The sequence below is a fragment of the Sphaeramia orbicularis genome, chromosome 7 (assembly GCF_902148855.1).
Source record: "Sphaeramia orbicularis chromosome 7, fSphaOr1.1, whole genome shotgun sequence".
NCBI lineage: Eukaryota > Metazoa > Chordata > Actinopteri > Kurtiformes > Apogonidae > Sphaeramia > Sphaeramia orbicularis.
Window position 1 is genome coordinate 47,318,506 of NC_043963.1, and position 27,706 is coordinate 47,346,211.

A 27,706-nucleotide genomic window follows, 5' to 3' on the forward strand; every position below is an offset into this window, starting at 1 on the left:
AGAGGTTTCATGAGATAGAAAACCATCTCCACTGTTGGATTTTGTGGCCTGCTGTTATGTTACTCTACACCTGTCATTCATACTTTTCGTGTGTGTATATGTGTGTCTGTAGAGTGTGAAGCTCAGTGTTTACACGTAACTGTTTTATGCTGTCATCAAATTTTCTCCTTCAACCAAAAACTCAGACAGCAGCTTAAAATAATACCACGTCTCATGATCTTCATCAGCTGTTTGAGCCTGTATTTTATATTATTGCTCTGTTGGCTTAGCTCTGTTTTAGACAAAATGCAACCAGAAGAAAACCAGAAGAAAAAACAAAAATCAGCTTCATGTTCCATATGGGTTGTTTTATCAGCAGCTGCACTAAAGATAAGTTTTGAATTATCCAAAGTCAGAACTGCCACAGTTTAATGGTGAATTAACAAACAGCGAACTTAACATAACAGCATAACATGAGTCTATACCTTCATAAAGTTCATAATTAAACTCATCAGTGTAGACAGTAAGGGGTGCATGGACAGGTGTGTGTGTGTGCGTGTGTGTATGTGTGGTGTGTGTGTGTGTGGGGGGGGTAGGACAGCAGGAAGTGAATGGTTATGTGTCTGACAGTCTTACAATGAGCTCTGAACCCATTAGAGGATTAAGATGTTATGCAAAATTAATTCACATGCTTTTCAGTTTTGGGATGGTGAATGTAATGCACACATTATGGGCCTGTAAATCACAATGTCCCCAAATCACCACATTCTGCCAAGAATGCAGGCAGAGCAATGCCAGCAGCAGCGTGACTCACACTCTGCATGCCAGTCACCTTTTATGTTTGTCGCTTCATTGGAGCTCCTCACACACACCTGACATGAGGCCCTGCCATGTGCACACTGTTGCATCAGCACAGAGAAAAAGTCTTAGAAAACAAAAGTCTCCATCTCATCTCCATCACATCATCTCCATCCACAACAAAACAGATTATAACTGGGAAGTACGTAGAAATATTAATGGTTATGATATACTGGTGAAACCTTATAGAATAGAATAGAATAGAATAGAATAGAATAGAATAGAATAGAATAGAATAGAATAGAATAGAATAGAATAGAATAAGCTTTACTATCATTGCAAAATACCCTTGTACAGTGCAATGAAATTTGGTTTTATGTTCTGTAAGGTGCTCAAGTCTACACACATCAATTACGCAGGAAAAAAAAATTAAAATATAAGTATAAAACAGTCAAGTAAAAAGACAATGTAAGTGTAAAAAACAAAAACAAAAAACAAAACAAAACAAAACAGCACACACACACACACACACACACACACACCACAAAGTGAGTCCAGTGTCAAGTATGTAGGTGACAGTAATGACTATAGAGTTAACAAAGTTTTGCAACTTTTTGCCATTTGACTTTGTTTTATGTCAGTTTCTATTGTTTCAGGTGTTTCTCTGCATTTTAACACATAGGTTATACCCTAAATCACACAGACCAATGTCTTTATTCCGAGTGGCTGCATCATTGTCATCCCCATGTCCCACATAATGACAGCGTCCCACATATGGTTTTTGAAAGGAATACATGAATTCAAGTCCATATTTACATCCAAATATATCATTAATTTGAGCTGAATGTTAATCCACTTTTGTTGTGGGAAGATAGATGTCAGTATTCTGACAGTTTCTCTTGAAAAGTAAGAAATTATAAATAGAAGAGAATGTAAGTGATGTTACTACACTGTTGCATATAAAGTTGGAAGTATTTTGTTTTCAGATACTCTTGTTTTTTTTATTCATACATATCAGTAATCACTGTTTACCAGGTGCAAATATTACAGTTACACTTCATCTATCAAGAATAAATCACATTGTCACGATAATTTCATGGCAGCCCCCCCCCCCCCCCCCCCCCCCGCCCCCCGAAAAACAAACAAATAACTATAATGGTCTACCTTTTATTGTTATAACTTATGCCAATAACAACAACAATAACAATAATAATCGTAAAACCTCGGAAAAGAATCTTCAGTTGTTAAATATAACATCACTTCACAGCATGTACAACAGCCAAAACACACCCAACCACGAACACAAGTATCTGAAAGTGTCAAATCTACCCCAGTAGACCAAATCTCATCAAATTAAACAAACAGTTTTTCCAGACCAATAAATTTTACTACTGTTGTTGAAACCAATCATAATTCAGTAAAACTATATAAATAACAAAAGGAAAAGCCAAAATAGAATTTGCACCCTTCAACACAAGTAGTAAAATTCTAAACAACTTCAACTTACTGTGCAAATGTAGCATAGAACATCCAAAACAAGTTGCATTTAAATAAACCAAAGGTATAAATAAATATATATCTATATCTATATCTATCTATCTATCTATCTATCTATCTATCTATCTATCTATCTATCTATCTATCTATCTATCTATCTATCTATCTATCTATCTATCTATCTATCTATCTATCTATCTATCTATCTATCTATCTATCTATCTATCTATCTATCTATATTCAGTATATTGCCAAAAGTATTGGCTCACCCATCCACATAATCAGAATCAGGTGTTCCAATCACTTCCATGGCCACAGGTGTATAAAATCAAGCACCTAGGCATGCAGACTGCTTTTACAAACATTTGTGACAGAATGGGTCGCTCTCAGGAGCTCAGTGAATTCCAGCGTGGAACTGTGATAGGATGCCACCTGTGCAACAAATCCAGTCGTTAAATTTCCTCGCTCCTAAATATTCCACAGTCAACTGTCAGCTGTATTATAAGAAAGTGGAAGTGTTTGGGAACGACAGCAACTCAGCCACAAAGTGGTAGGCCACGTAAACTGACGGAGCGGGGTCAGCGGATGCTGAGGCGCATAGTGCGAAGAGGTCACCAACTTTCTGCAGAGTCAATGGCTACAGACCTCCAAACTTCATGTGTCCTTCAGATTAGCTCCAGAACAGTGCGCAGAGAGCTTCATGGAATGGGTTTCCATGGCCGAGCAGCTGCATCCAAGCCATACATCACCAAGTGCAACGCAAAGCATTGGATGCAGTGGTGTAACGCACGCCGCCACTGGACTCTAGAGCAGTGGAGGCGCCTTCTCTGGAGTGATGAATCACGCTTCTCCATCTGGCAATCTGATGGACGGGTCTGGGTTTGGTAGTCGCCAGGAGAACAATACTTGTGGGACCGCATTGTGCCAAGTGTGGAGGGGGGGTTATGGTGTGGGGTTGTTTTTCAGGAGCTGGGCTTGGCCCCTTAGTTCCAGTGAAAGGAACTGTGAATGCTTCAGCATACCAAGACATTTTGGACAATTCCATGCTCCCAACTTTGTGGGAACAGTTTGGAGCTGGCCCCTTCCTCTTCCAACATGACTGTGCACCAGTGCACAAAGCAAGGTCCATAAAGACATGGATGACAGAGTCTGGTGTGGATGAACTGGACTGGCCTGCACAGAGTCCTGACCTCAACCCCATAGAACACCTTTGGGATCAATTAGAGCACAGACTGAGAGCCAGGCCTTCTGTCCAACATCAGTGTGTGACCTCACAAATGTGCTTCTGGAAGAATGGTCAAAAATTCCCATGAACACACTCCTAAACCTTGTGGACAGCCTTCCCAGAAGAGTTGAAGCTGTTATAGCTGCAAAGGGTGGACCCACGTCATATTGAACCCCATAGACTAGGAATGGGATGGCACTGAAATTCATATACGAGTCAAGACAGGTGAGCAAATACTTTTGGCAATATAGTGTGTGTCTGTGTATGTATATACATATATATATATATATATATATATATATATATTATATATATATATATATATATATATATATATATATACATACATATATACATATATACATATATATATATATATATATATATATATATATATATATATATATATACACAGGGTGGGGAAGCAAAATTTACAATGAACATTTAGTTGTTTTTTCTCAGCAGGCACTACGTCAATTGTTTTGAAACCAAACATATATTGATGTCATAATCATACCTAACACTATTATCCATACCTTTCAGAAACTTTTGCCCATTTGAGTAATCAGGAAAGCAAACGTCAAAGAGTGTGTGATTTGCTGAATGCACTCGTCACACCAAAGGAGATCTCAAAAATAGTTGGAGTGTCCATAAAGACTGTTTATAATGTAAAGAAGAGAATGACTATGAGCAAAACTATTACGAGAAAGTCTGGAAGATACTATTAAAGAAGAATGGGAGAAGTTGTCACCCCAATATTTGAGGAACACTTGCGCAAGTTTCAGGAAGCGCGTGAAGGCAGTTATTGAGAAAGAAGGAGGACACATAGAATAAAAACATTTTCTATTATGTCAATTTTCTTGTGGTAAATAAATTCTCATGACTTTCAAGAAACTAATTGGTCATACACTGTCTTTCAATCCCTGCCTCAAAATATTGTAAATTTTGCTTCCCCACCCTGTATACATACACATATATATATATATATATATATATATATATATATATATATATATATATATATATATATATATATATATATATAATTTTAAAACTATATTACCACTTTTGCTGAAAATAAGGAACCCTAAATAAAAACAAGAAAAGCACAGACCTCCACCAAGACAGATCTGCCCCCCCTGGTGACCACCCACAATTTAATCATTTCTTCCTTGTGCCAGTATCAACATTTCCTGAAAATTTCATGAAAGTCCGTCCATAACTTTTTGAGTTATCTTGCTAACAAACAAACATGCATGCAAACTTGCAAACACACAAAGCAAAGTGAACACAATACCTCCTGGCGGCGGTAACAAATAAGAAAAGTAGATGTACACATTTTGTAAACTTTCTTAAATAAGTAAGGCACAAAGTCACACAAATTTACTCTAAATGGAGACACACCAAGTGGTTTAGAAATACAAACGTCTCACAACTTCAACTTACCGTGCAAATGTAGCATAGAACATTCAAAACATGTCTTATTTAAATAAACCAAAGATATTTTTTAAAAGCTATATAACCACTGTTGGTGAAAAAATAAGAAAAGCAGATGTTTACATTTTGTACACTTTCTTCAATAAGTAAGGCCCAAAGTCACACAAATTTACTCAATCTTAAATAGACACACGTCTGCATTTCTTACCTGCAAAATCCCTGATCAGGTCATTATAGACCATCTTCTGAGCCACTTCAGCAGTGATGCTGATGACAGCAGGGGCTGCATTAAGCCCAATATGATCTGAAGTGGGTTGGACCAGTAAAAAAATAACACCGAAAAAAGGAAAATTACATCATGAAAATATTTTCATCTACAAAGTTTCCTTAAAAATGTGAATAATATGAACAACCTGACATTTCTCAAGAAAAATAAGTGCAATTTTAACAATATTCTGCCTCAATTTATAATTGACACATATACATTACAACTTACAGATCACACAAAACATTTAGTAACAGGCAGAATATTGGTAAAATTACACTGACTTCTCTTAAGACATTTCAGGTTGTTCATATTTGTTAAAGTTATTCACATTTTATATGAAAGGATAGTTAGTAAATGTCAAGATTTCTTTTATATAAAATTTTACTTTTTACACTAAAACAAAGAAAAAAATTTGGACTTGTCATTATTTATAGGTTATAAACATGTATTTTATTGGTCTGTAACTTTTGCATTTCAAAAATTCATCCCAGGGGCTGGATTGGACCCTTTGGCGAGCCGGTTTTGGCCCACAGGCCATATGTTTGACACCTGTGTGACGGTGTTTCCACATTCACTGCAGAGCATCCAAAGGGATCATATCTGATGACCATGAAAAGCTCAGGAAGGAGCTGCATTTTACCTGAATAATTTCAGTGTGTTGATAGAATTAGTGGTTCTAAAGTTATTAACAATTTTAGATCAGTAGATGCTGTTGGTCTGTGGCAGATGTTTGGGTTTTTATGGGTTAAAGCTGAAAGTCCACGCTTCAATCACATCTTGATTTGTTTCTTTTCAAATCCACTGTGGTGGTGTACAGAGGCCAAATTACAACATTTTTGTCATTCTTCAAATATATATGGATGTGAGAGTACTCTTTGTCGCTCATTTGGTTTGTTGGGAATCTCGTCACTCTATTAATTTTGGTAAAAAATAACTAAATTCATGAGCCATTTTTACATTAAATCAATTTAATCAGTAAATCCTCCAGCAAAAAAAGAAAGTAAACCTGAGGAAAATTTGTTAAACCTAGGTTTCTATAGACAAGCACAAAAGTATGTAAAGAGTCAGATTTTCCCTTAAAAACTGTATTTTTACTGCATGTGAAGTGTATTTAGGAGAAAATCTGTGATTATTAATGGTGCTTAATGAGGCCCATTGTGTTTGGACTGACTTCAGACTAGGTCAGCTGGATGTACATGATCCTGGGATGTCATGTTTTGTCTTAGCATGACCTAGTTTTCTTACACGGTTGAGATCAGCAGGAGCACTCTGCACAGTTGTATTATTTGTCACCAACTGTTTGATTTTGTAGGACTCTGGGGATTTTTGTATAAGACTGACCTGATGTCACTGACAAGATTAGAGTATTTTGGATCCTACACTAATAACACTTACATACATGTTACAATGCAAATTACAAGAGGAAATATTTCTTTAATTATCATATTGATAGTATATTGTCTCGTACATATTCTGCAAACTGCTGTTCTAATTCTGTATTATGTATCTCATATATATATATATATATATGTGTGTGTGTGTGTGTGTGTGTGTGTGTGTGTGTGTGTGTGTGTGTGTGTGTATATCGGACCAGTTTGTAATCAGATCAATCACAGGCTTGCTATGGATTAATTTAGATTAATCAAGATTAAATGTCATTCATTTTCAGTCTATAGTATATTAACGGCGTTTCATTTTGCATGAGTAAACAGACTCAAGAAGGAAGGGAATACATATGCACTTAATGTGTTTATTAAACACCCTCAACAGTTTCAACAATACAACTTGAGACAAAACAATGCAAAACTGTTCCATCTTGTTTTTTTTGTCCTCATATTTCCATCCAGGGGGCCAACATGCTGTTCAGTGTCTTCCATCTTTATGGGTTGGTTCTGCTGCCTGTCAGACCAGATCAACTGCCCATTTGCACATGCATGATGGTTACTCTACTTAAACAAACTGCCCCAAATGCATTGGCAGAGACGTTCAGAGTCATTCTGCACTGCAGATGGGTTAATTGCATTAAAATTTTTAATCAGATAAACCATAATGATGCATTAATCTGCATTCATACATTAACAAAAATACAAATGTGAAAGAAAGGCAAAGAGAAAACAAATTTAAACAGAACATTCCAGAGTATCGAAGGCAACAACAAAGGTAAGGCAAGGCAAAGAACACAGTGTTGAACTACCTCATTGTGCCTCCTCAACAACGCTTTATGGAGTAGGAAGAAGCAGAGCTTTTATTGTCTGATCCCAAATGTACATATCTAACACAAACAGCCCATAAAAAAAAGAACAGGTCAGCCCTAAGTTACTGGAAAAGAGCTCAAGTAATAACATACCACAGAAAATATAGGGTCTCCCATAAGTCTCCATACATAGGAGACATAATACATATGGTTCTAACATGTATTTCTTTATATTTCTTCTTCATAGTTCTTCAGCAGTGGAGGACATGCATTGAAATGTGTTCCCGACAAAATGGCAGTCATATAGAGCATATTATAAATAAAATGGTTTATGTCAAGAAACGTTTATTTTTCCTATGTATGGAGACTTTTTGGACACCCTGTATAAGAGCACAAAACAATACAGCTGGATTTCCTTCTTTAAACACTTTCATTACTGTTCTGGTTTAAACTGCTGTTTCTCATCCTTATATTTCTTTAAAAAATGTATTTTATGTTTTGCCTTCAATGGATTTCTGCTTCTACTTTGCTTAATTGCATCTGCTAGACTGCTCTATAATTTAACCCGATATATTGAAACACACATCCTTTTTACAGTTATTCTGACCCAGTGCATTTTTACATTCAGTTTCCCTCTTAGATTATATCACCCTTCTCTCTCTGAAAACAAATTTTGTATTTTATTTGGAGGCAATTTATGTCTTGCTTTAATTTTAGTTGTGCTGTTTTAAACTGAATCAAATCTGGAAATTTTATACTTTGTAATCTTAGAAAAAGCTCATTTGTGTGGTCTAATTGCATTGTATCTATTGTTTGTATATTGGTTTCATGTTTTCCCACACATCAACACAGTTACTCAAATACGGTGAAACTAATGTACAGTAAAACATCAATTATAACATTTATGATTGAGGATATGTCTTGTATTTCCCAGGATGGCAATGCTCCATGACAACTCCCCCTAACATATTTAATGTGTGGTTTCCAGCAGATTTTGTGGTCCAAGATCACACCAAGGAATTTAATTGTATTTACCCTTTCTATGTTTATTTTATCTATGCTTACCTTTACTTCTGTATTTCTCTTCTGACTTCCAAATAACATAAATTTAGTTTTGTTGAAATTTAAAGATTATTTAATTATATCAAACCACTTTTTAACTTTATTTAATTCCTTTGTGACCACTTCCAAAAGCTGCTGTAATTCCACAACAGAACAAAATATATTTGTGTCATCTGCAAATAATACAAATTTTAACACACTGGATATTGTGCAAATATCATTTACATAAATAATAAACAATTTAGGGCCGAGAACTGACCCTTGAGGGGCCCCACATGTTATTTTCATCAATAAAGATGTATTCTGATTCATTTGTACACATTGTTGTCTGTTAAATATATAACACTTTAACCAGCCCTACACAATACCTCAGAAACCATACTTCTCCATTTTTTAAACAGTAAGTTGTGATGAAATGTGTCAAATGCTTTCCTTAGATCTAGAAATAGTCTGAGTGCATACTTTTTAGTATTGTGACATTCCATTATTTGTTCTACTAAGTCCATCAGTGCCAGGGCTGTCGATCTGTTACTCCTAAATCCTAAATCTAAAGTTACTTCTAATTCCTTAAATTGAAGATGAGGAGGAGTATTTTAAAATCTGTCCAAGATTTTACAGGGAGCCAGTGCAGAGAAGCCAACAGTGATCTGGGCTCATCAGACCACATGACCATCGTCCTTGGCTCCAGAGTCCAATCGTTTCGCTCCCTAGCAAATTAAAGCCTTTTTTTTTGTCAATTAGCCTCACTGATAAATGGTTTCTCAGCTGTTTGCTTGAGTTCACTTCATATTGTATGTGTGGAAATGCTCTTACTTTCACTATTAACCATAGCCGAGAGTTCTAATTGTATTTTTATGAATTGATTTCACCAAAGGTCAAAGTGATTGCTGACCACGATCATTCAAGATTTTTTCTGACCCCATTTCCCACTATCCTCCCAGTCTGTAGTAATGCATTGGACAGTTCTTAACGCAGTTTTAGTAGTTTTAGTCATCTCTTTATCATCTTTTCTTTGCTTGATATATGCCAATGATTTCACCCTTCTGAAACAGATCTGAAACCTCTCTTCAACAACCACAGGATGTGTGTCTTCCGACATGGTTGATGAAGAAATGAGAAGCTGCTCATTCCATCAGTTAGGGTTAAATAAGTTGTTGCCAGCTGAAACACAATCATCTATGCTGTGATTTTCCAATGGGAGCATCATTTACCTCTTTGCTTAGTTAAATCCAGGTGGTGACTGTTATTTGGACAGGTAGTGTAAGTGTCCACCTCTGACCTTTGTCTCTTGTTGTAATTTTTTTCTTTTTTAATTTCAAATATAGCTATGGAGATGCAAGGAAAAATTCTAATTCAACAATAAATGACATAGCAAAATTAAAACAATTACATTGTAATAATCACCTCTTCCTTTTCTGATGAAACGACATACAGGGAATACAAGAGGCAGTCAGGGAGGACTGAATGATTCCAGAGGTCTGTGTGAGAGGTTGCTGTTGGCTGTGCATTTGTTGACGTCATGTGAGTCACAGACAGTGATGGCATCCTTTTGTGCTTCTCTTCAGGTCTGCGCGTCTAGAATTGGAACATTGATATTAAACCTTACTGATAGAATGACACAAAAAGGGGATTCTTGGTCCCCTCTCTGTGAGGACGACAGCAGCTCGTACACCTCAGAGTCTGTCTAACGAGGTCTGTGGAGTGACAGGGACAGCCCCCTACCAGTCTACAAACACACACACACAAACACATGTCTCGTGGCTTAACCCACAAACCCCGCCCCGTTTGCCTCTGGTTCGTTAGCTTCTATTTACCTCTTTGTTAATCCTCTCCCCTCTCTCATCCCCCTCCTCGCTCTCTTGGATGCTCTGCCTTTTGCTCCTCCCTCTCTTCCCTCAAAGCCAGCAGGCTGCTATTTGATCCACACGGCTTGTTACATGATCTCCTGGAAAACAACACTTTTAACATCGCACGATGGCTTTTCGGTGTATCCTTGCTTTGCAGTGCTGAGAACATGAAAGGATGCCAGCGGCAGGAAAGTGAAACATCATTATCTGACTGCCCTTCCCCTTCCCCTGCTGTGATTTCAACCTATGTATCTGTTCCTCCCCCCGACCCCCTTTTCTTTGTAGCCCTTGTCAGAACCCTGTCACCCCCATCTCCTGATTAACATTGTCCACCCCTTGACAATGTTACCATGGATTAACCTGCTGCAGCCATTCCTTGCCTTGATCTCCTCCACCTTGCTTACTCAGGGCCAAAACTGCCCATCCAGCTGTTTGTGTCCAGACCACCACACTGTGGACTGCACTGGAAAAGGTCTGACCCACGTGCCGGACTCAATCCCTTTGGACGTTCGCCGTCTTCTGCTCTCCAACAACTGGATCCCCTGGATCCCCTCTGACTTCTTGGTTCTCTACAGTGACCTGGTCTACCTGGATCTGAGGAATAACTCCCTGTCACTGCTGGAACCAGGGACCCTTAGCACCTCCTCCAGATTGGTGTTTTTGGACCTGGGGAGCAACAATCTGACAGAAATCCCCTCTGGGACATTTGGGGAGTCTAGAAGTCTAATTAAATTGCGACTGGGGAACAACCCACACTTAACCATGATGGGTAAGGATGCTTTCATAGGACTGACATCTCTGAGGGAGTTAGAGCTGGAGCGGAATGGTTTCACAGAGCTGGACGTCAGTGTCTTGGAACCACTGCCCTCTCTTCGGAAACTACGCTTGGAGGGCAACCCCTGGCTTTGCAACTGCCACTTTGCTAAACTGTTTGTATGGCTGACTGAGAACCGTCACAAGCTCCCAACGGGTAAGTTGTAAGCAGCTTAGAGTGCATTCTCACAGGCCTCATGCCAAGGCAAAGGAAATTATACACCACAGATTTAACTGACCTACCATTACATTACTGATATTTTTTTTTCTCATACTGAATTATCTTTGCATCAGAGAGAAAGACGCTGATATAAAAATAAATCTTATCTTGCTTAGAGGAATTTTCAGGGGGTGTCCACGCATTTATTTAGTTCCACAAAAAGATTATTGGTTCATAAGCTGGACTGGATTAAAATACATTTAGTTTGGTATACCAGCATGTCTATATTCATACAGATATAAATGCAGAGTGAATCAGTATTTGTTTGTAAAGTCCAAATGAAAGGAACAATGTGTAATTTTTTAAATAAAATATATATATTTTTAAATATCTACGATTACCATCATAGTGTTAATGTGCACTTTCAACAGTATGCTTCTGTCACTGTATTACATCACAGACGTTCGCATTTAACAGGCAGCCTGACCTGGGGTGGCACTCCTGTAATACTACACTGTACACTACTTCATACAACTACAGTGAGCCAGTCATACAAATATACACAATACTATATGTGTATAACTGTAACTGAGGTTTTGTTTGTTTGTTTTTTGTACATTTTAATGCAAATGGCTGTACACTTTTTAAAACAGATTCATTACTTTACTTTGAATATATGTGAGTGGAATCATCTATTATTTTGTATCAGTTTGCAATTTAGGTATGAAATATCATTCGAATGTGTACTTCAGAGTTTTATGCCTTGAGTACATTTCAAAGCCAGTACTTTTTCCACTTGTACAGCACCAAGGACATTGGGTAGGCTAAGCACTTCTTCCTTAACCACAGTCTATTTTCAAACTAGTATTTATCTTTTTTCCCCTTTTGTGTGCTGTTGTAAAGATATCCACGTAATTGTAAAAGTAACATGATAGACCTGTATGTGGAGAACATGGTGGGTTATGAAGCTCTGTAGATAAACCTCCCCTCACCTTATCATTGACTACCTGCTGCCCCCCGAAAACACATTTGTGACTGTGTGTGTGTGTAGGGGAGCATGTATGTGAGCAGGGGGGTATATGCCAAGTGATTTAGAATGTTGTGATGTACTACAATAGTCGCTAATGCTTGCAGCCCTTGGAAGAGTGCCCCCCCCCCCCCCCCCCCCCCCCCCCCCTCGGTTGAGAACAACTGTTTTAGTGGAAGCAGACTTTAGATTTGTCCACAAACCTTTTGTCATAATCTGTTCATGCAGTTCTGTCAAATTCTTTGACATACTTTGTCCGATTTGAAGGAAATCCCTTAAGGTATTCAAATTAATATGGTACTCACACAGTCCACAGGCATAAGATCAATGTGACCTTGTTCTCTAGACATCAATATCTATCAGACTTATGTCAATCAATCAATCAGTCAAATTTTATTTATATAGCACCACATCATAGTAAAAGTTATCTCATGACACTTTACATTTAGAGCTGGTCTAAACCAGACTCATGTAGAGCCTAAATAACGATATATTTTCATCAAGATTTTACTTACTTTTTTCCTCTGCTGGGAGGTATTGTGATCACTTTGCTTTGTGTGTTTGTGTGTGTGTTTGTTTGTTTGTTAGCAAGATAACTCAAAAAGTTATGGATGGATTTTCAGGAAATTTTCAGGAAATGTTGGTACTGGCACAAGGAAGAAATGATTAAATTTTGGTGGTGATGGGGGGTGGGGGCAGATCTGTCTTGGCGAAGGTCTGCCCTCTCTGAGTGCTTTTCTTGTTTAACATTACTTTTCCAGGACTTTTGGCTGGTAAAATAGTCATATTTTGGGAGATAATTTTATCTGAATGTCAGAAGCAGGATCACGATTCAAACCCTTTCTGCCATATGCCTACAAACACTTACCTGCCCATCACCCCCAAGCAGAGGCCCTGCCAAATGCAACCAGTTGGATCTCCAAACCAAGTGCCATACATCAGTCTAATCAGTTTTATCTGTTCCTCAGCATTCCTCTCTCCATTCAAATGTACAGCTCCAGCCTTCCCTTAATTACAATCTTAGAGTTTCGAAATGGGGATGGTCTGCTACATATAACATGTATCCAGATAAATTACTTCCCCTCAGTTTCCGTCCTCTCTCACTCACTATGTTAAATTCTCACATTTGGCACTGGAATGCCACTTTAGCTTCTCATGTGTTTATGCTACCATTCCATTCCTGGCACCAGGATGCAACCTCTTCTTTCCACCGCTCCCTCTTCTGATTCTTAGCATGGGGATGCCACCTGCTTTTCTGAAATCCCACGTCTCCATCACTGGCACTAGGATGTCAGACTTGGTCCATTCCATTTTCAACCGCTGTTTCCACAGGATCCAGCCCTGGGTTGCCAGGTGCACAATCTGTTGGCAGAATGGACACATCTGCTCCAGCTTTCCCAACCTTCTTTTCAGTCGAACTAGGTCTGGTTTTCCATGGTAACAGCCCTGCCTCCTACCTTTACACTGGTCCCAAACCATCTCCAGTCTCCTCCAAAACTTTCCTTGAGAACCCTCCTGCTCCCAATGGCAGATACTCTCACATCTCAGTCACCACAATTCCACCATATGCATCATTCCAAAAGGTTGTGCCTTCATCTTTCATCTGCTCTTCTTTGTATCATCAACAACCCTCACTTCTCAGCACCATCACCCTCAACAACTCATGCAAAGTGGAAATGCAGTTCAGAATGGTATGACCTTCTTATACAATCACCAACTGACCCACACAGACAACAGTCAAGTCTTTACCATCACTGCCCGTTTAGTGACTTTGAAGGTTTCTGTGATAGCAGGTGGTTTTCTGCTACTGCGCCCATCAAGTTTCCTACATTCCAAAACTCTCTTCAAACATCTCCAACTTTCCACAAAGTCTATCTGGTCGTTATTGTTGCTCTCTTGTGGAGCCACAACTGGTCAAGAAGAACCATCTTCATTTACTTCGCCGTGGTGGACAGCCAGAGCCGTCGGGATGACGTAGGCAAGGTAGGCAGCTGCCTAGGGCCCCCTCGCTGAAGAGGGCCCCCGATGGCCGCATGGTCATTTATCTGTACAACTTATTAAAAACCATCCATTGTAAACAAACCACCACAGTGAGGCAGCGCTAACCCTCTCCTGTACTGTTTTGTGACTGGGGCCCCCCAAACTAGAGGGATTCCCCCTATGCAATGACAAATCCTATGAGGGTCATGTAGAAGTGACATCTGCCCTCACGCACCCCCCATCCCATCCCCCACTCTCTGTCAGTGGAACAAACGGTCTGTCCACACTGAGCACGGCGGCGGCCATTTTAAAAGAACAGCAATGGTGAAGCGCTCATGAAAAGCCAAAGCTAAGCCTACTGAAGTGTTTTCACTTACTTTGGACGGTTGTCTTCCTCCTGCTGCGGTCACTGACACAACTTTATTCCAAACTAAATCGTCTGGTCCTATGAATCCCATCCAGTTTGGCCAAATAATCCATCCAGTTCAATGGACATTTTCGGTTAGCTAGCAATTTCCGTTGGTGATCTGTCCATCCCATTAGGAGAAAAATGTCCCTTTTCCATTGCGTTTGTCCGGCTCATCCATACATCTGTTCCTTGTGTGTCAGCTGGTTTAGGCACAGAAGAGGACTAGAGTAGGACTGCAGCAAAAGTTTGTATTTTCAAGCCCACATTTGTTCGAGTCCCTCACATCAGCTCTGTGCCCTCACTGCGGAACTGAGATCTGTTCACGTTCAAGGAGGCACACGTAAACTATACATGAGGCGTTCAGGAACAATTAGAATAATTAGGAAATTACAACACTTTTCAAAATCGTCAAATATTCAGAATATTCAAATACAACATCAAAAAAAAAAAAAAAAGAAAGAAAATGAATGGCAGTGTCTGTGAACCATATAATCACAATCCTACATTTTAAACTTTGTAATTATCTATATTTCCCACACTTGCCCATCAACACATCACAACACTTTGCACCATGTGCTCAGGTAGTTTTGCCGATGAGGTCTGACATTACATTTTGGTGCATTATGGGAAGTGAAGTTCTTCTCCTGCAAAGTTACTATCAAATCCTCTGCACTTTAATCATGTACTTCTAGAAAAAGGACAAAAGTAAGCCTACTCACCAAATGCCTTTTTTTTTTTGCTTTTTTAGGTGCTTTGCTTAAATTTCTGTCAGCGCCAATTGATAGTGACAATGCCACCTCCTCACAAGCTGAAGCTATTTATCAGGCTACATGGAATTAGTTACATCACAGTCTAGGAAAAAAAATCTTATCATTATTAAATCTATCGCAATCAGTACTAATTGCATATTATTATATAATAAATAGGCCTAATAATAATAATAATAATAATAATAACAATTATAATAATAATAATAATTTAAATAATTTAATTTGTTTATCCTTTTATCATCAGTAATATTAGTACTAAATGTACTAGAAAACAGGAAATTGCATCTGGATTTTATTTTTCTTCTTCGGTGATTCCACCACCACATCTTTGCGTATTAGGGGCCTCACTTTACTTTCTTGCCTAGGGCCCCCAGATATCTTGAAACAGCCCTGTGGACAGCATTAATAAAGGTGGACGTCACTCTCCTTCAAACATGCGCTGTTTGCAATGTGTCATCTTACTTGACTGTCCATCACTAAGCAATTCACTCTCCAGGCAGAGCACCTTCCTGGTCATTCTAGTGCCAGCACTGACACTCACTCCTGATTCCTGGCTCCTCATGCAGAAGCTGTTCCAAAGCTGGTTCCTCTATTTCCAGTAACCATACAGGTCATCTAAAGTCCTTCATCACCAAGCTTATCAAGATTTTTCCACACAAACAGCCTTGTCCTACCGCTCTCTCTACCTACTGGACAGCTTGTCCTTATTTTCACTTCTTCCATACAGGATTTCATCTAAATCTTCCATCTTTCTACATAGCTACCCCATCCATCTTTGTTTTCCTACCTCAGTGGCATCAACTTCTTTGTCTAATTAATCACAGGATCCCGTCATGCACTCTCAACTGTCATTATTCATTAGAGACCTCCAGCCTCAAATGCCTCCTTCAGTACTGTGCGATGTTTCCCATTAACCTCAAATATTCTATCCTGCTGCATTACTACATTCCATTCTAAATCCATGAATGACCATCCAGCCTGCAGTCTTGCATTAATGTTCCTATTGGCTTCCTTCAGTTTTCTCTGGTGCTCAGAATTTACCTTGTCCTCATAACAATTTGATGTTACCAACCTTGCTTTTCCGATGTCTTTGTCATTCCTGAGGATTGCCTAGCAAAACCTACCAACTAGCAGTCCAATCCCCAAATTCTACTTCAATTAAATTCTTACTTGAGCCATTAACTAAATACTTTTACTACAGGAATTCACAACACAGAACCCCCCTCAACCCTCTGTTCATCACTGCATCTGGCCACATCCACACCAGATTCCGGTTCATGTGATGATTTAGCCAGGATCATTCATTCATTCATTCATTCATTGTTTATTTCGAGCATTTATAGAATGCAAACAAATTCACACACACACAAAAAAAAGAAAAAATCATTCATTTATACTCGAAAAGGAGTGGGAAGAAGAAAAACTTATTTAATCCCACCCCCATTCTCATTATGTCTGGAATTTGCGCTGTCTTCTTCTCCACAGGGATCCAAGACTATCTAATTAAGGCTATGGGATGCTGGTCATCACAATCATATCAGTTTTACATCCATCATAACCTCCAAGATCTGTAAAACACTCCACCTTTTGCTTTCCTGTAGGGGAGTCTTTCAGGGGGACAGACCTTCCCCAAACTGCAGCCTCTCAATCATCGTCCACTTTTCCATAGTCGTCATCCTGATCATTATCAAAAACATCCATTGCTAACAGTTATAAATAAACATTTAACTCCATCCATTTGTAGCTGTGGTCCTTGCTCATGAAATTCATTCATGAACAAATTTTTGGATAATTAGTTATCACTTGAGTGGGAGGGAGAAGGGACTTTATGACTTTTTTTGTGAAACGGAAATTATGTTCAAAGTCCATCTATACAATGGCAGCTGCAGTGTTTTAATTGCAGAAATATTGTTTTAGTTCATCACAAAGCAGAGCTCCATAAGAGTGAATACGTTAGGCTAAAAGATTTAAATGTCACTTCATCTGTGTTTTTTTTTTTTTTTTTGTCATTTAAATGAACCCAAAATTCTCTTGAAAAAGTATAGTAATAGTACAATGTTTGCACTGTTACTTCCCACCTCTTTAAACATCTTAAATTTGACAGTGGGTGGGAGACAATTACAAAGGAACAAAGGTGAATGCAGACAAAACACAAGGCTAATTGAAAACCCACATAACCCTTGTGCCTTCCTTGGGTATTTTTGTATATTTTTCTCAACTTTTTTTTTTTGTTTTAATTTGGTGATCATTTTGGCAGTATTACAGCTTTTGACATGGAATTTGGCAATAACTTTTCTTTTTAGTTCTGTTTTTGAGATCCAGTGTCTTTTACTCTTACATGTTTTTAATATTAACCTCTGCCAAGGAACAGTGGAGGTTATGTTTTCATCAGGGTTTGTCTGTCTGTTTGTTTGTTTGTTTGTTTGTCTGTTAGCAAGATAACTCAAAAAGTTCTGGATGGATTTTTATGAAATTTTCAGGAAATTTTGATACTGGTACAAGGAACAAATGATTAAATTTTGGCGATGATCGGGGGGGGGCACTGATCTGCCTTGGCGGATGTCTGCACTCTCCAAGTGCTTTTCTAGTCTATTGATGCATTTTGCACCCTCTAGACACCTTCGTGGCAAAAATGTGCACAAAAAAAACTCACTATAAAATCATCATACATCAGAATTTTTTTTTTTTTTTAACTTTTTTCATGGATCTAAACAACTTCAGGCCCTGCTCATTCATAAAAAGAAATAATAATAATAACTTCATTTAATGGTTTTTAATGGTTTAAAATACAAAAAAAAAAAAGACAGAATGTTTGGTAGTTTTGAGCAGTGCTGAAGTTGTTTAAGAGATTTATGGGAGAAAAAAAGCCAAAAACAAAAATATTTATGTATGATGATTTTATAGCATTTTTTTTGTATGTGTACATAGTTGCCACAAATGTGTCTAAAGGGTAGTAAGTTTGAGGAGGGCACAAGGGTTAAAAATGAAGCTGACAATTCTTTACCCCTTAACGTTCAGTTAGTCATAACTCCATTTTACTTTTAGATAATTAAAAACAGGAAAAAAACAAGACATACAACTCTACTACACAAAAAAAATAAAGCGAACAAATACCCAGACTGTAACTGGGATGTAGTGCTACTTGAGTTGTAAATAAGCATGTGTGAGGAAATGACAAGGCAACCTAGATAGTGTAAACATGATCTCCTACTGTTTGTAGCAGTAGGGTTAGTGATGAACAAGCTACATGCCTTATTCAACACTGCAGTGTCTGATGCTGGGGTACTTTGGTGTCACTGATATCAAATAGCCATGTCTACACTACAACAACTTTGTACTACATGAGGAGGTAGACTGAGAAAAATTTAAGGAAAACAGCAACAGAATGCTGTACTTCTACTAAGTTTATCAGAGTAATATGAAACACAACAAAGTCACCCTCTGACAACAAAACATGACCCTGCCTGTTCATGCCAAACCAGTTTATGGAAACACATCATTTGTATTTTTATTTCCCCACAGTTAGAACAGATGAGTGTCCATCTGAGTTCAAGTAGTCCTTTTTGTCTGACCACTTATTTAATATTTTCCCTTTTTATTTTATTTTGAGGCCAAATCCTGAATAATGACCCTTATTTCTGGGGTGGGCATTTCAGGTATTTGTCCACTGACATTCTGCCCTTAAAGCACCTCGATTCCCCCCACAAGGCCCCCAGATTAATACATTCCCTGGTCAAGTCCAGAGGAGAACAATAAAAATCACCTTAGACAAAAAAGAAAGCAAAAATAAGGCATTAATAGTTTACTGACTTAAATCAAGGAGGTGGGAGTTAGGGCTCCCTCCTATGGACATATGAATAAGTGCACATAAAAATAAAATATTAAATAGGAACAAACCTTATGCTGGTCATCTACTGATGGTATCAACAGCTTGCCTCGATTACCAGATATTTCCAGTGTTACCTTTGTTAAGGTTGCAAGCCAGCTAAGCCAATACAGAACAGATTGGTTCAGGTTAATACAGAATCGTTGCTTCATTAATCGGTGTGTGTCATCATAACCATGGTAAAAATTCAGAACATATTTTCAGGTTGTATATTAATAAATTGACCACAAGTTTGAAGTCTGTATTGTTGCCTGGAAAAAAAATCTTAAAATATTCTTTTATTTTGTAAAGTTTAACTCATAATGCATTTATGCTGCATCACTGTGGTAAACAGCCACACTGAGGGAGTGTTGTGTTGGAAATGCAATGTGATGGTGCCAAAATCGAGCAAAATTATGTAGAGTTGAGATGAGATGAGCTGATACCATTGTGGAATTGTGGAGACCAGTGTTTTAAACCTACTGCCATGATAAGGTATGGTTTCTGGTCAGGATAAATGTAACCTTTACATGATATTTTTGTAGGTCATCAGTGGTATTTTATCTAGGTTTATGCAAATGTATCATTTTGGGAGTGAATTGTCATCAATGCATTCTGTAAGTATAAGAACTTGGAAAATGAGCTTGAAGCTTGTTCGTTACAGTAGAGATTTGAATTCATGAATATCCCTCCAACTTCACTGAGGCATACCCCTCATCCATGATTTAATCCACAAAAATTAGAAGAAAGAAATTATAGTGTGGGAAGAGATTGTGTTTCATAGGCAATAACACTTTTTTCTTATCTCTCTATGGCCTCTTGGTTCTCCTAATTTTCTGCATGTACGCACATCCATTAGTATTTTATGGGAATACAATCGTTGTAATACTGCATCTTAATGTCACTTAACACTGCCCATATTATTTAGAGAAACAAATGCAGCTGTTAAAGAATGAGGGACATTATGGGGTATGTTGCTCAAGTGGTGTGGAAGAAGAAACCAGATAAACAAATCCAACAAATCAAAAGTGAATTTACTGAAATTCAGTAAGCCAGTAACAGAGTATGTTGAGGTGTAAAAAATATTTTGAAAAACTGTGAGTAGGCCAATAGCCCCCAAAAGACCCTTAAAATCCACGAGGATGACCTTATTATTTCAACAGAATCACCTTCACAGTCACAGGTTATACTGTTCTGATGAGGTGTTTCTGGGGATGTCCTGGTCCTCATATGGTCCTGCCACCGCTATCTGATTATCATAGAGATAAACCGGACATTAACAACAGTGTGTGTGATTCTTCATGTGAGAGAGTGTGTGACTGTTTGTCTGCCTCATTCATGCCTGGCTGAGCATGAGTCTGGCTGCCTGTTGTAGCGCCATGTGACTGGAATATCACCAAGCGATGAGGTCACTGAGTCTCTTTTCATGTGGAAAAGCCCTTCTGGTTTTAGAGTGACACACACAGCACACGCACACACAAAAAATATATAAATAAATACAGAAATTTATACATAAATACATATTAAACTAAATTAAAAAATACATACACACACACACACACACACACACACATATATATATATATATATATATATATATATATATATATATATATATAAATATGCCTCTCTGAACACAACAAACTGTTTTTATTCAGTTTACTTTAATATTTTCTAACTGAGCCGAACAGGCCTTGCACATTCACAAGAATCACACAGCTGTCTCCTAAGACTCACATCACCATCAATTTAACCACAATCACACATGACTATGGTTACACAAGGGATTTGGCTTCTTCTGTGAAGGGACATGATTGTGTACAGTTCATACTGAAATAGACCTAGCTTGTTTTTTGTAACGAAAATGTCCTAAATCTCCTTATGACAGCTCTATTTTATGGTTTATTAAGCATAATACCTTGTTGATTTTATTTTAGTACCTTTTGATTCTTTGTTGGTGTTTTATAAGTGTATTATTGGTATAGTGTTTTATGTATGGTCTTAGTAGTATTTTTTTCATGTGTTTTATGTATGTTTTTAGTGTGGATGTATGGATGGCATCTCTACTGTCTGTAACTTCTGCTGCTGCTTTCTTGGCCAGGAAACTCTTGCAAAAGAGATTTTTAATCTCACTGAGTCTTTTTCCTGGTTAAATAAAAGTGAAATAAACTGGATGTGTATAAGCCTGATTGACCACATTAAACTGCTCACACTGACAGCATATATGATGTCTGAAACAGTCGCTGTTGTGGTTTTTGTATATTGTACAATAAATAGGCAGACGGCCATCCTCCAGGAGTCTGGGTCTGCTCGAGGTTTCTGCTGTTAAAGGGAAGTTTTTCCTCGCCACTGTCACCAGTCACAAGTGTTTGCTCCTGGAGGATTCTGTTGGGTTTCTGTAAATTGGCTTAGAGTCTGGTTTTGACCAACTCTACAGGGTGGGGAAGCAAAATTTACAATGAACATTTAGTTGTTTTTTCTCAGCAGGCACTACATCAATTGTTTTGAAACCAAACATATATTGATGTCATAATCATACCTAACACTATTATCCATACCTTTTCAGAAACTTTTGCCCATATGAGTAATCAGGAAAGCAAACGTCAAAGAGTGTGGGATTTGCTGAATGCACTCGTCACGCCAAAGGAGATTTCAAAAATAGTTGGAGTGTCCATAAGAGAATCCAGAAGAGAATGACTATGAGCAAAACTATTATGAGAAAGTCTGGAAGATAATATTAAAGAAGAATGGGAGAAGTTGTCACCCGAATATTTGAGGAACACTTGTGCAAGTTTCAGGAAGCGTGTGAAGGCAGTTATTGAGAAAGAAGGAGGACACATAGAATAAAAACATTTTCTATTATGTCAATTTTCTTGTGGCAAATAAATTCTCATGACTTTCAAGAAACTAATTGGTCATACACTGTCTTTCAATCCCTGCCTCAAAATATTGTAAATTTTGCTTCCCCACCCTGTATATGTAAAGTGTCATGAGATAACTTTTGTTATGATTTGGCACTATATAAATAAAATTTGATTTGATTTGAATTGATTTGATTCACTCTTGAACTGCATTTAGAGACTGTTGACGGAAGTGCCCACTTTGTGATTGATCAATCAATCAATCAGTCGGTCTGTCTGGCTGGCTGGCTGGCTGGCTGGCTTCTTTTGTGGATGAATTCCTCACCCTATCACTGAGGGAGAACTCAGCAACCCTGTGGAGGACACTCATTTCCACTGCTTGTACTCATGATCTTATTGTTTCAATCCCTACCCACAGCTCATGACCATAGGTGAGAGTGGGATGAAGAAATTAAGTCCAGTAAATCAAGAGCTTTGCCTTTTGGCTCAGCTTCTTTAGCACAACAGACCCAAAGAGCGGCTTCTAATAATTTTGCCCACTACTGTAATAACTTTATCCACACTTTATCTATCACCAATGAATCCCATTGTCGCAGTCATTTCATGAGAAGAAGTAAAAAATATAGTATTCCAACCTTCTATCTATCTATCTATCTATCTATCTATCTATCTATCTATCTATCTATCTATCTATCTATCTATCTATCTATCTATCTATCTATCTATCTATCTATCTATCTGTCTGTCTGTCTGTCTGTCTGTCTGTCTGTCTGTCTGTCTGTCTATCTATCTATTTATCTATCAGTAAATGTGAAAAAGTACAAACTCCGAAATATCAATTTTCTCAATTCCTCTTTTACTGAGTCTCCCTTTACCATCTGTTTTATCATCTATCTATCTATGATGCAGATTCATCAGACTAATCGAAGGCTTTCACTCTTTCCAGGTATGGAGGGGATTGAGTGCTCCCTGCCTCTGAACGGACGTCGCATCCCCCTCAGTTTACTCTCTGAGGACAGTTTCCGGGAGTGTCGTGGTACCCTCACCCTCACCGACTACCTCATTGTTATCTTCTCTGGCATCTCTGTCTCTGTGGCAGCCATCATGGCCAGTTTCTTCCTGGCATCCACGGTGCACTGTTTCCAACGCTTCAGCAAAGGCAGCAAAGGAGATGATGACGACGGGAGTGACTGATGGAAGTGGCGAACAATAAAAGGATTTTTTTTTATCAAATGACATTTTCTTATAAAAACTTACTCTAAGAGCCTAGTATCCCAAAGGTGGACAAAACAAAAAGGTGAGAAGAGGTACTTGGATGAATGAAAAGAAGAAAACTCTAATCACGTCAACACCTGAAGCTCTTTGAGAAATGACACACATCTTGTATCATGTTGAAATTATGTTTAATTTGTTAAATATAGCAGTTTATGTATCTGGAAACAATAATTACTGTTGAAATAAGCTAATGCCACAGACATTGATCAGTATGATCATTTTAAAGAAATTGAAAACTCTGCTTGATTTCAGTCACATTCTATCAGAAAACTTCAACTGGCAATAACGGTGGAATCACTCAGACATGACACTGACTCTAGAAAGTCCAAGAGTACATTTGAGAACAAACCCTTCATTTATGACCACCACAGAGGGATGGACTACATATGTGTTTTTTATTGGAAAAGTGTGAAAATGGTTTTACAACTCCAGGAAAGCTATTATGACATTATACGATTTTTTTTTTCTTCAACTGTGACAATCATGAGTTACATAGTGGAATTACGCTGTTCCATTTAAAATTACCAGGAATGTATGAATGCATATCTGAATGGCCAACAAGGTGTGTTGCTGGAAGATAAGATATTATGTTAGTTTTTTGCTTGACAAACTCTTTGTTTTCTTTTCCTTCATCTCCCTGTGTTGAATCCATGCTGTATTGCCTTACAAACCCCGTTCATATGAATAAGAGGTCTGCAAGTTTTCATTGCAGAGCTGGAGTCACCCTTAAAACAGCCTTAATCCTCCCATTTTGTTGACGAACAGACAACTCACCACCCCTGGTTGACGTACATAGTATCTTACTTTGGCTTTGGCCTGGGTACTGTGTAGATAAAACAGTCTGTGTAAATCAGTATTAAACCACTGTATATGATTAACTTCATCATGTTTACATACAAGCTCAAGACTGCTTTGTGTTCCATCCATCCAACGTCACATAGCATGTTTTAAATGTTCAGTCTTTAGAATGTGCATGTGTTTACTTTAAAGAGACAATACTAAAGAACCCGAGAGCAAGTGTTAGGATTTTAATGAAAAATCCAACCTGCAACCTCTACATTGAAACCAGTGTAATGTGGCTTTTATCATAGATGTAGACAATGGAGGCAAATAAGTAAGAAATTAAGTAGTGGAGTTAGCTAATGTCAATAAACCACCAACCATCAGTATGAAACAGACGCCAATGGAAACAGTCACCGGAAAAATTATGACAGATATGAGCAGAAAATTGTTTTTTTGTTTTGTTTTGGGTTTTTTTCAGCCTTTTCACACCAGTTCAGTCTGATTATCAAACAGTCTGAGATGTGTTTGCTAACCACATCGGTATTGTTTATTTGCATTGTATTGTTATTATTGTGGGGCTTAAGCACCATTATGCCTGACTCCAGTTCAGGCTAAAGGTAAGTATTCATATTAATATTTTTTATACATTTCCAATTGTTTTCTGAAAATCTTTGCTTAATGTAAATTTTTTTTTTTCTACTTAAGTCATCATTAGTCAATTCACTGTAATCGTTCAAGCAACAATAGAATCATAACAACAAAAATGGTAGCAGAGGATTTGAGGTCCCCGTCACTACCTGATTTGTGCCAGAAACCATATTTGTTTGAAGCATTGTGCAAAAATGTTAATTCTGTTCTTAACAAAACTGCATATGAATATTGTTTTTAATATGACACTAGTTACAATAGTGGTCTTAATATAAGTATTTTCCAGCTATTGAATCTCCTAATATGCTGGTGAACTAACAGCAGCTAACATTAGAAACAAGCTAACCACAGTTTATCAATTCAGTTAGACTGACTGCAAATTACACAGTTGGAGTTTCTAAAACCAGAAATATTCATGTCTTTTAAGAAATAATGCATTAGTGGAAAGCCCAATTCATTTAATTAATATGATTAGTTAAACAAATAAAGCAAAAAACCTATTTCATAAGTATTGTATATTTTCACACTAAATATAATAAGAAATAATTGGAATGTTCTACTTCATTACAAGTAAAAACAAATACAAAACATTTTATTCAGGTTTATTAAATTTCAGATGTTTTATTTTGAAAGATTTAATGTTTTGTGTAGAATAAATTGAGTTCCTGGTATGGTTCAGGTAGTGATGCTCAGTCCTTGAAGAGCCTTACCTAAGACAAGACAACCACTGATGAACAATTTTATCATGATCTTTTAACCTACAGCAGATTTTATATGTAGCAAGGATCACAAGAGGGCTGATTAAAGTCTTTATTTCATTATTAAGAGCTGCTTTTGTTGTGTTTTGTGGATTATATACTCTCAGGTGGTTCAACACAGCATGGTTTTATCAAGACCCAAAGTGCTCAAAACTAAAGAGGAATTCATGAAATAGCAACTTCATGTGAAAAAATATTAACAAAATGTATTTTAGCGTAAGTATTTTTGTAGAAAATATGCAATGCAGAAAAAAATTGGGAATCTAGGAACATGGAAATAAAAAGATGATATTAAAACATACTTTGACTTTTATTTCATTGTAGCGAGTATGAAGAATACATATTTTGTGTTTTGGCTCATCTACTTAAAGTGTACCAGTACTGGTTTTGCTTACAATATTAAGACCCGAGTCCCAATTCCCATTTTCTCCTCTACCTCTTCCCCTACCCCTTGGCCCTTGCACTTGGCACTACACCTTGAAATGGAGTTGTGAGGGGTAGGGGTTGAAACATTCCCCTGTGAAATAGGACAAACCTTTGAGACCTGTTTCGTCATCAGCGGTTGTCAATGCCGCTATAAACAGATGCGATAACTTTGTTTGTGAAAGAATTTATCATGCTGTCAGCAGCTGTAACCATCTCTGGTGCATGGGCTTTGGGCATCTTTTTCAACTGCAAACCGCAGAAATGCTGTCGTTAATGAAATGGCATCAAACAGTCGATCAAATGATTAAGTTATTTACGAAGAAAATACTTAAATTTGTGTGTTTCTTTCGTGGCACTGCTGCACTTTTTTGCTGAGTTTGCCTCCATCTTGCCAATAATTAGAACAGAATTATGGGTAATTTTTCCTATGGCTCATTTGTAGTGTGGTCCTGAAAAATCGCCATTTCGAGGGCCAAGCAGCCCTTAGCCCTTCCCCTCCGACTCACTGAGAATCAAAACACCCCTACCCCTTCACGTGAATGTGCAAAATAGATGGATAGGGCTCAGTGGCGGCTGCTCGTCGTTCAGACAAGGGAAACTCATTGTCGGCTTATATTAAAAAAAAAAAAAAAAAAAAGAATTAAGAAAATGCTCAGTGACCTTATTGTACCAAATAGGCATCTTTTCCAGGGACTGGACCAGTGCGCTCTCAATGTCCAGCAGAGCTGGGCTGCTTAGATTGCCTTGGCCCAGTGTGTTGCAGGTGTAAGACTTCAGCCTTTTTAAACCAGAGATGCTCCTTTCACTCTGACCTAGCCGACAGTTTGATTGATTTAACTATCTACAAAACAATATTAAACTTGAACAAGAAATGATTAAATTATGTAACTGAAACAAGAAAATGCTGAAATTATGTTAAATTGAAACAAGGAAGTCCAATGAGTGTGTTTTACTTACAGTGCAAGAAATGAACGAGTAATTTCGTAGTAGTTCCTCTCTTGGTTTCACAGCAGAATGCGCGATGTTATTAAACTGAACTGTGTCAGTGAAGGAGGGGATCTGAAACTAGCTGTCAATCAAACAGGATTCAGCCTTCCGACTGATCCTCCAATCAGCATGTGGAAGCCTAGCGTCCAGCCCGGCCGAGCTCTGCCCACAGCTCCCTTCACCCTCAGAGACGCTCGGCGTCCGGGGGCGGGACAACATTGTGGCATTTATCCAATTACCGTCCAGTTTTGACGCAATGAAAAAAACTGTTCCATTCAGTCCCATTGAAGCCCAGAGACGCCCGCAGTCTACGGACAAATGCACTGAGCAGAGATCGAATGAGAAAACAGCGCAACGGGAATGGAGGAGAAGTGAACAACATCGAGTCTGTTGGTTTGTGATAAAGCTGATTCTGAACGAACTCATCTTTGAGATGAACGTGTTCTAACACATTTGTAGTCAATAAAATGTCAACACCAACATACATATTTAACCATTTAATTTTCATAATTTTAGGGGAAGCTGAGCTTCCCTTGCAGTCTATGAGAAATCGCCACTGGTAGGGCTAAGGGGGAAGGCCAAGGGGTAAAATGAGATTGGGCCTAATGGTGTAAAACATCGCTATAAATGCACCACA

At 38.0% G+C, this 27,706-nt stretch overlaps 1 protein-coding gene across 1 annotated transcript; it reads left to right on the top strand.

Moving 5' to 3' along the window:
- Positions 1-10,308: 10,308 nt before the first annotated feature.
- Positions 10,309-25,865, top strand: lrrc38a (leucine rich repeat containing 38a). The gene is made up of 2 exons (XM_030139739.1): positions 10,309-11,277; positions 23,139-25,865. The coding sequence occupies exons 1-2, from the start codon at positions 10,650-10,652 to the stop codon at positions 23,384-23,386; spliced, it is 876 nt and encodes a 291-aa protein (XP_029995599.1). The 5' UTR covers positions 10,309-10,649; the 3' UTR covers positions 23,387-25,865.
- Positions 25,866-27,706: the final 1,841 nt, after the last annotated feature.

Excerpts from the sequence above, each read along its gene's own strand:
- lrrc38a (XM_030139739.1), top strand. The coding sequence starts at position 10,650 with ATGTTACCATGGATTAACCTGCTGCAGCCATTCCTTGCCTTGATCTCC. Across the intron at positions 11,278-23,138 it reads CCGTCACAAGCTCCCAACGG|GTATGGAGGGGATTGAGTGC; the intron begins GTAAGTTGTAAG and ends CACTCTTTCCAG.